This window comes from Papaver somniferum, chromosome 6 (assembly GCF_003573695.1).
Source record: "Papaver somniferum cultivar HN1 chromosome 6, ASM357369v1, whole genome shotgun sequence".
NCBI lineage: Eukaryota > Viridiplantae > Streptophyta > Magnoliopsida > Ranunculales > Papaveraceae > Papaver > Papaver somniferum.
Window position 1 is genome coordinate 9,694,381 of NC_039363.1, and position 9,859 is coordinate 9,704,239.

Consider the following 9,859-nt stretch of genomic DNA (forward strand, 5'->3'; position numbering starts at 1 on the left):
AATATGAAGATTTGCATTTTAAGCTCCAGAAACACAAAAAAGGTTGGTAGTAAATGGAAGTTATACGCAAAAAACTATTAGTTGAAGCAACCAAATCATGTACCCATATAAAACTGAAGCCAGCACTCATGCCTAACAGGGCATTCAATAAACTATAAATAAAAGTGATGTGGTATTGAAGACATCCTAGAGTTGTGGTTCAACTAAACACTAAAAACGTGGTTCATAATTGTCATTCAAAAACATTAAAAACATATGGCCAACAGTTGCAGAACAGAACATGATAACACAACATAACTGTCATCTGAACCGGCACACAATGGATGGGGTAATAAACATGATGAGTAAACAAAGTAAACCTAAAACAGAATGGATAATATTAAATAAATACCCAGAATGTGTTAATTGATCTAATAATCAAGTGGAAAGCTAGAACTCATTATTTGGCTTGATTTCCATCAAGTTGGACCACTTCGTCACGGCGAGCATTCTTGGTTGCATGCCCTTCATCAGTGTCCGAGTTTCCTTTCTTTCAATGGTTCAAAAGGATTTGGTGTGATGCTGGAGGCACAGGAAGAGTACATAGGTCAATGCGGGTGACAGGGTAGTTGCTTGCAAATTTCTGTTTCATGTCTCAGGAATTGGGAGTAATTTGGAAATCAACAACATGAAGCATGATTTGTGAAAATCCAGACATCCCCGCCTCTTTTAAATTAATCTTCGAAATTGTGGAGTGTCGAAGCTAGGTATCTTTACACTGGTTGATGAAAATCCAAAAAAAAAGGTGGAGGAGATCAGGGCAGATTTACCTCTGACCTACCTATGAGCTTAGATGTTGTGTGCTAGACCAATTCTGGACCTCACTATTGCGGCGATGGTATTATCTTTAACTCCAAAGCTAAGCAGGAACCTGCAAGGCAAAAAGGAATTGATGACCTAGTCAATAGAATACATACCCATGAGCTAACAAATGCATACCCATAAGCATAATCTTTGAAACTATAGTCTGGGTCTCTTACTGATCCAATCTCTGTGAAACCAAAAACAATAACAACCAAATTACTTGGGTGCAGCTGCGTAAAAAGAAGAAAAACAAAGTTAAATCGCATACACCTATTCTTGTAAACGGTGATAGCAAAACTAACATCCCACTGATCTCCCATTCTACCTAGCCTGATTGTTTGGACATCTTGTCGAACATGTTGCATGGAAGAAAATATAACAAATATTTTCAGTTGAATCCTTTTCATTGATTTTTACGGGATTGAATCAAAGTTATGCTGACAAAATCCTCTTCCTCGCAAGATAGTTTATATTTCCAGCCGACAATTCCGCACCGGGTTTCATTACAACTTTATAAAAACAGGTGGACTTCAGAAGCAAAGTAAATGAAATTGTAGGTATTCTTAATGGTAACAAACATCAAATGCACATATCACACCTAAGTCTGAGAATCCTACTACTAAGATTAAAATTAACTTCTGGATACTCCACATTCATTGCATCTCTTTTGTCATTGTTTATGACAGCAATAATGGTCAAATAAAGATACGCCCTATTAGTGCCCAAAGGGGATTGGTTCAATAAAAACTCTATGTTGTTGTAGTAACACCAACCTACTTGATGTCCTCGCTTAGGTGCTTACAGATTCCATCAGTGGCGACTGTGGACATCAATAGTTGGATCTTTAATATAGCTATTTCTGTCTACACCTGGTCGTAAATTTTGTTGTGTGATTCATTTTTTTATTTTGATAATCACAAATTTTTTCCTCTAGATTTTTCATACAAAAGACGAAAGAAGAAGGTAGTTCATACAAAAACTCAGCTACAAAGCAACATGCTTAAAATTTGTTGTTTCATTCATAAGTAGTTCTGCATACATGAACACCGTATCATTCTAACATACGTATATACACTCCTTTCAGAGGAAATAATAGGTGGTGTAGTTGCAGCATGAAAAGAACACTACGGTTTAGGTTTTTTATCGCAATCAACTGATAAAGACTACGAATAATTCAAGTGAGATCAATAGTACACAGGGAAGAATTATCATACACAGTAATTAGAATTAATATTACAATTGCTTCATGAGCTAGGTTTCAAAATAAATCTGTCATTCAAAATTCAATACTTGAAAGAAAAGAGCCGGCTAAATACTGCCAGGAAAGGAAGATTTCTAATGAACAAAAACGGCTCAATAAATTTAAATTGGACCATGGGGCAGGTAAGGTGAGAAACCTCTTCGTATATGATTTTAGAAGGTAACTTTTGAAGGCTGCAACTGATTTGGGATGCCATAGAGTGTGTCTATGTACGCGCCTAATAAATTTTTTATCTATGTTAGTGAGTGTAAATCTAAGCCAACGTAGAACCAACATGGCACGGGGACTTTCAAACTGAATAAACTTAAAAAGACAAATTAATGCTAAGATCCAAAGTGGATAAATTGAGGAAGAAAAAAGATAAACAGTATAAATTTGATTGTAAAACTGAAAAGACAAATTGGTCTCATTTAGTCCTAACTGAAGACAATAAACTTCCAAAAGGGTTCACTGTAGAGGCCTATATCACACATACTTCCAATCCAAAAAGCTTAACTATAACATAGCCTAAATTGGAAGTCATATTGTTGAGGTCTACCGCAAAGTAATCGGAGTAAGGGAGACTTTGGCAATATCATGATTAAGAGAACATAACTAAGGAATGCCGTGATAGATAACTTACCACCTGAATGGCCTGGTGATTTTGGTGTCGAATTGTTGAAGTGATTACATATTGAGAACACATTAGCTTTAAATTGCACCTATTGCTCCAAAACGTCGCAGGTTCCTGATGGTTTTTAAGAACCATCCAAATCTGCATTCAAACATGGAAAAAGTTAGGAAATCGCAAGATCAATTGTCAAGCAAACATATCCAAATTAGTGTATAACCTATTATATTAGCAAGAGAATAAATGGATAGTCATAATGAGAGTCAGCGAGTGAGCTTTATTACCAACAACTGCACCACTATGAGAAAGATGCAAAAGACGAAGCCCAAAAAGAGATTGAGAGTAAAGAAAGAGATTACGCCTTTTCTGTGTCGATTTGCGATAGTTAGGGAAATACGCATTCCAAAATCTTACATTTTCATCGCAAATCAGATATAATTCTTCTGTCTTTAAACCCTAAATTACATTCTGCATAATGTTATTATTCGGGGCACAATTACATTGATATAGTAAACTTTTAGACCAAAAACAAAAGATTACCTACCCAAATTGGAGTGGAACAGAGACGTGAATTCAATTCTAATTGTTTCAGATCCATTTCCGTCTCCTATGAAGAATGAATCAGGTAAATGATACTGGAACCCAAGAGTCTCACTTCGATTAAGAAAGGTATGAAAAAGAAACCTACATGCTCAACTGGAATCGATTTTGATTTCGATGAGGCATCATATATAAGGGATCCGATATTTAAAGTTCAGATGAGCGTTTTTATCTAACGCCCAAAAATATTGAATAAGAGGAAGAGGAGAAGGAAATTCAGGGTTCAGTATCATTAGAAGTCATTTCTTGTGTGAAGATGAAGAATCAAAAGGTGACGATAGAGATTTCTGTAACGGAAGAGATAAATAGAGGGGAATAAATGAAACTGAAATCGCAGAAGGTAACTAAGGAATTTAGTAGCCTTACGTGGGGCATAAATCAAGCGTGTCCACATCTGATACGGTAGTGTTGGGAAAATCACAGCCGCTAGTTAGAAAAAGGAATATATCCTGACCGCTGGCTGACACACCAAACACTCCCGTTGTATAAGCATTGATTTTGAATGTGGGATTTATAATATTTATAATACTAGTTTGTCACCCATGCGATGCACGGGTCTGTTTCTTGTTTATATGGAACAAATAAATAACCAATATTTGAGTTGGTGTAAGAAGATAATATCTCGGGCGGTTTAGGTTATTCCCATGTAAGAAATAGTTTTCCATGCATAAACCAAAAATAAGTCGATTTAAATTTTAAAGGATAACGCAAAACTTACATTTTTAAGAGAGAAAGTTAATGAAACATTATGACATGGCTGCCATCTCATAGGAAAGGGTAAAGAAGAAAATCATATCTTCACCTTCTTTATGACCCAAAGTCAATTGACACGTCATTAATTCATAATTCCAAAACTAATATTTCTTAATTAAAAAATATTATTAGGGTAGCAAGACCTAGAGCATTCGAGATAAAATTTAGATGAAAGAGTCTTACTTTAATTTAGTTAACCATTTGGGAATGACTCACAAGAAACTGGTGTTAATACGACCTCCACGTGAAATGACCTCCCTCTAGCGTTCTCGATGGAGGATGGTCTTTAAATTATTTCTTTTATTTAATTTCTTGATCACCGTCTTACACTTATCAAAGAAAGGAGATAATAAAATGCATAAAATGAAAAAGGTGAGAGTCAAAAGCACAAACCCGAAGCCATATTAATACTATATTTTAGCAGGACAAAATAACTAATTTTGATCGCACTTCAGACACCAGAGCCTATTAATCATTAATATAGTGTACCGTAAGATATAGTTACACAGATATGATCATTTTAATCACCTTGGTAGCTAGGCTACTACGATCTGCAAATGAAAAGAAGAGACCATTAGGTATCATTCTATTGTAAAATCAATAAACCAAAAAGACGAAATCGTCGTTAAGTAGAAGTCGAGCAGAACAAATAAATTTACCTTCATCGTGTGAGTTAGATTTTATAAAATTTTCCCATTTTAGGGAAAGGTCACTGAGCGTCTATAATCTCAACCCGATACTACCCGTTAATCCTTAAGCTGAATCATTATGATGATAAGATAAAGAGATATAGAAAATAGCAAGAGAGAAAATACGTTGAAAAATTAAGAAAATTACCAAAAATACTTGGATTATGATTAATCATTAATTTGATCAGGAAAAAATAAGAAAATAACCATAAAAAATAATTTTACCTATGCTTCTCCATTAAAAACGAAATTAGGACCTGCACTGTCGGCTGCAGTCCGAACAGAAAACCTATAAATTAACAACGATCTAAACAGAATTGAATATAAGAATAGATTTTAAATGATGAAAGAAAACAAATAAGAAAGCTAAAAATATGATTACCAGAAAAAACTAACTATGAAAATATGGAGCAATGCTCAAATCTAATAGTCTTATAGTCTTTATATAGAACTCTAAGATTTAATTATTAAGAAAACTCCTAAAAATATATGTTGTTTGAGATACCATATTAATGTCACCTAACTTTGACATTAGGTATTAAAATGAAAGTCATGGCAATCGATAATCAGAATAGGATTTCGTTTTTAATTAGAACGGAAGTATCTACATTTGTTTCTCTAAATAGATTTAATAGGAATTGTAAGTATGCACGATAACTTAAGAACGTTAGATTTGTTTCTCAAAACTATATAGTATATGCATACGTTTACATTACAACATTCCTTCAAACTATAATTAAAAAATAATTATTCACGTAAGATGAACATGAAAAAAATTCCGAAAAAAATATTCACGCTGGGAATAAAAAAGATTTGTTAAGAAAAATATTGAAAAAAGTCGGGATTTTTTTCATATAAAATAATATGGGAAAAATATTTTCACGTAATTTTTTGTTTATTTCTTTTTAAAAATTCAGGTACGAATCAAAAGAATATTTACGTATAAATTTTTCTTTATTTTTTTGTTACTATTTCCGATTTTAAAAATCAAAAAAGTATTTCCTTATAAATTTTGTATTTTTCATTTCTTTTAACAAAACTTGGTTTTTAACAATTATCTTTAGTTTCTAAATAACTGATATCCTGATCGAGCAACCAGTGATCACAATTTTATATAAATAAAAAAAGAAAACGACAACGAATAGGATATCAATTTCTGAATAACTGATACTAATATTCAAACCTGGTTATCGAAGTTGTTAATCAAATTTAAAATATCCAATCTGACGAATAAAAACAAATATTACAAAAAATAAAAAACACAAATGCCACAAAAGAAAATATTAATAGACGATAAAAAAAATTTAAATGTGATTAACTTATCAGTATACGTCATTATCCCATGTGTTCATCTACATCAATGTAGCATGAATAGGTACAACAACATTCGCGGATCAAAAAGCACTGTTAACCGATATAATGCTAAAAAACTGAGAAATTAAAAACCAAAGCCCTATCAATAAAAGAAAAAAAAACACCACAAAAAAAGATGAAACCTTACTTTTTCTAAGCACGGGTCTATTTTTCGCTTATGAAATATTGGATCCTTTTTTCCATAATTAATTTCATTGAAAAAACAGATATATTAAAAATCTTTATAACCATAAAAATCTTTAATGAGCAAAATATAACAAAGGGTAATTGACAGAATATAAATAAAAAAATAAAATTAAGAAGTTGTGAGAGTGCAGTACAATATTTCGAAAGTGTAGTACTTGCTCATGGTTTTTTAAAAAAAATTTCTAAGTTTTGATATATTCTAAATTGTTGGAGTTCATGCATTTTTTTATCTTCTGTATATTCTTTCCTTTATTGATCAATCATGGATCATTTTTCTTTAAATCTCCTTTAGATGTTTAATTTCTTATTAATTGCTCCATTAATGTATTACTGGTTTCAGAGCTTAGCTCACTTTAAAGTATAATATGTTTCTTCACTTTCACTGGTTTTCTTTTTTTTTCACTAGTTTTCTTCACTTTCAATGGTGGCATCTTTTACAGAATAATCAAAAACACTGATCTCCATTTTTGTTTCCCACGCACCGTAGATTTCTTTTTATTTTATGTTTGTATTTTCCTTTAGAAAAGGAAAAATATCTTAAGGAACTTATCCATTTAGTTGACGTCGTAAGTAAAGCATCACAAAAAGCAATATAAATGTTTTCATTGATCCTCTGATCTTCCCTTGGCATACATGGAGTAATCTATTCTTCACTGTAAACTCCAATCCAACTTTAATGGGGTGTATGTTGCTCATATTATTGGTGATGCACTTTTCATGTATTTTGTTGATCAAAATTCCTATAAAATCGATATTGTTAGTTAAGTTAGTTAATAATTGTTAGTTAATGTTGACACAAAAATCTTGAGTTTTTCAAAATCGATAGCAAATTATATAAACTAAAAAAACTTAATATCCGTATATATTCGGAAGAAAAAAAAAATCAATGAAAAAAAAGGAAATCTAAAATCTTCTCCAAAGGTATAATCAACTAAGTCTAAGTATATAAAGTCATAAAGGTTAAGAATAGCAAAATGAGAAATGAGCTCAACATAATTGTTGTGCAAACACATATTCAGTAATTAAATTCATTTTGTATGTATAGATGTCACTTGTGGAACATGTATTCATTCTGAAATCATATTGAAATGTCTTCTAACGGGAAAAAATCACAATTCAACCCAAGTCAAAAATCATATTACTTATAAACCACTTACCCAAAAATTCAAATTAATCAGCTGGCATCTCGTCCATGCGTTGCACGGGTTGAGATTAGACTTATTTTCTTAACTCATATATAATAATCTTTTTGGTCGATGTCTCCAAACTTAATTAGATACATGAATTTCCTATCTCTTAATTCAAAATAGAGTTTCCTGACTGAGACCGAAGGGGTCTAACTAATCAAATAGAATGTGCATCAAACATACCGCATGTTGGCAATAGATCTTTCGTAGTCTCAAGTTCAAGCCAAATCTGATATATACCCACAAAACTTTAGGACAATAATCAGCATTTATGCTTCAAAAAAAGAAAGAAAAAAACGGCATGTTCACACCCTCTGGCTAGCTTAATTCTTAATAAAGAATAGTACAGCGTTGTTTAAAATGAAAATGATGCATTTGGCATAGGCTGTCAAGCAAGTAATGAACATAATTTACATAGATTGAGTAAGTTAATAGACACTCAGTATAGGAAAATTGAGGAATTAATGTATCGTTTCAATGATTAATTAGGTCCCTGGACAAAAGAGAAATTTAATCAGAGGGCTCAACTATTTCTGGGTTATCTGTTCGCACAATGATTTTGTGGCAAAACTCGTCCGTGTCAACATTACTTTCCTCGTTTTCTTCTTAATGTTCACTGTAAACAAACACAGCTACCAAAGATAATCAACAACAGAAAAAATCGTACACTACAAACATGGTTAAATACTTGTATCCTATGCTAGAGAACTATATAAGTTTGGCAACTTAAATCTGTAACCATGAATATGGCATGTGGAAAAAATTACCTTGGATATAAATTACCATCTACAGAAAGTTTTGCAGCTAGAAAGTTTTGCAGCACTAAATTGGACATGGTTATTGTCATGTTCCATCACAAAAAAACCTTAATCATAAGCATATGCATCGTTAGAGCTCATGCGCATATAACCTTCCGATCGATGGTGTAAGTATTTGACCTAATGAAACATTAAGTATTTAAAATTTCTACCATATGAAACTGTGTAAGATAAAGGAATCTCAGACCTGCCAAACTTCAATCTTTATGAACCTCTAAAAGAAAAGAATTTCAAATACTCTATATACCCTTGTTCTTTGTTGGAATTATCAATGCAAGATAAAAGTGACAATTCCAGCATTCAAGAAGTAGAATCAAAAACGTAAAAAGAAAATTTAAAATATACCTTGTATTAGCATCACAGTACGGCCACATACACAACCCACAACAAAGTGACAAACAGATAATTGGTTGTTGTTTTTAACCGATACTGGTGCATACAATATCCTGCAACTAAATATAGAGCTACAATAACTGAATCATGCAGTGAAGGTTAAGCAAGGAAGTGGTGCTGGATACCTGTTTTAGTAACTTTAAATACTGCAATTACTACAACTATTTTCTGTAATGAATCTGTAATGAAACTGCCTGTGTAAAATCATTTTTTTCCCATTAATGTTAAATCACCATTAACAAAATGCAGATAGGTTGGGATTTTTTAGCTAATGCTTCATCGATCCTGCGTATAACAACAACAGTGTGTTCAAATCTATTGCTTTTCTCAATTTTTTCTATAGTTTTGAAGGTGTTTGAGTGTTTCTTGGTGATTCTGCTTACAGTTTCATATCATTTGGTTGGTGTTTCTTTTCTTCTCAAATCTCACAGTGTCATTAGCAACTTGAAATACAAAATCGTCTACCAATGAGATAGAGTATGAATAACGGCAACTTCAAGCATTCAATCGTTTTGAGTTCACATAGCACAACGAACCCAACCGACCATCATTATCGAGTAATTAACTATTTATGCATATATAGAACAAATACACACACGTCCATGTAAATGTATTAAATGGAGTTTTGTTACAAAACTCGGAGTTCTGATGTTTACCTAAGTCATCACTGCGAAGGAGAATAAATATCACCACCTTGGATTTTGTTTGGCTCTTGTGATATGAGGTATTTCTGCAAAACAACCACAAAGCTAATCAGATCCGACAACAAAATCATAAATCGAAAATATGAGGCATTTTTGCAAAACAAACAGAGGTGATCAGATCCTACAATGAAATCATAAATCGAAAAAAAGAAAAAACATCAAAGCCGCCATCAAAAGATAGAAGCATCGTCGAACAATAGGGTTGGACGTCTGCTGGAAAGCTTTTTATAGAGTGAAACCAACCCATAAATTGAGAAGAAAAACTTTGTTTAGGAAATTATACTAATTTATTTTTAATTAGTAATTATTTATAATTATACAAAGCTTTTGGTTGGTAACCTAGCAACAAGATGGGCTCCAATACCTTTTTGAATAGCAACGCCTAATCTATGAAAAATAAAGCTACCAAAACCACTACTAGCGTCGTTACTAACTAAACAA

General features: G+C 32.4%; 1 protein-coding gene and 1 long non-coding RNA gene across 11 annotated transcripts; both read right to left on the reverse strand.

Moving 5' to 3' along the window:
• Nucleotides 1-219: 219 nt before the first annotated feature.
• On the reverse strand, nt 220-3,614 carry LOC113286879. Of its 10 annotated transcripts, none has more exons than XR_003329560.1 (5): nt 3,259-3,614; nt 2,999-3,170; nt 2,727-2,858; nt 821-910; nt 220-561 (listed from the first exon to the last, which is right to left on the reverse strand). XR_003329560.1 is itself a non-coding variant. In XM_026535513.1 (5 exons), the coding sequence occupies exons 2-5, from the start codon at nt 3,113-3,115 to the stop codon at nt 899-901; spliced, it is 315 nt and encodes a 104-aa protein (XP_026391298.1). In that variant the 5' UTR covers nt 3,116-3,170; nt 3,259-3,614; the 3' UTR covers nt 220-898. The 10 variants fall into 10 exon arrangements, 3 of the variants coding, with proteins under 3 accessions (XP_026391298.1, XP_026391295.1, XP_026391297.1); XR_003329557.1 differs by adding an exon at nt 979-1,030 and having other exon boundaries at nt 220-910; XM_026535513.1 differs by adding an exon at nt 1,020-1,073 and having other exon boundaries at nt 220-910.
• An 844-nt stretch (nt 3,615-4,458) lies between these two features.
• LOC113289823 lies at nt 4,459-5,040 on the reverse strand. Its single transcript, XR_003331137.1, has 3 exons — nt 4,982-5,040; nt 4,727-4,825; nt 4,459-4,618 (listed from the first exon to the last, which is right to left on the reverse strand). It is a non-coding gene; the product is annotated as an uncharacterized LOC113289823 (long non-coding RNA).
• Between the last annotated feature and the right edge of the window lie 4,819 nt (nt 5,041-9,859).

Bases quoted from the DNA above. Each gene is read 5' to 3' on its own strand.
- LOC113286879 (XM_026535510.1), bottom strand. From the start codon at position 3,115: ATGCGTATTTCCCTAACTATCGCAAATCGACACAGAAAAGGCGTAATC. The intron at 1,074-2,726 runs GTAAGTTATCTA...CTTTTTACGCAG, and splicing joins ATCACCAGGCCATTCAGGTG to CTGCACCCAAGTAATTTGGT. The intron at 911-978 runs GTATGCATTTGT...TTTGCCTTGCAG, and splicing joins TTCAAAGATTATGCTTATGG to GTTCCTGCTTAGCTTTGGAG.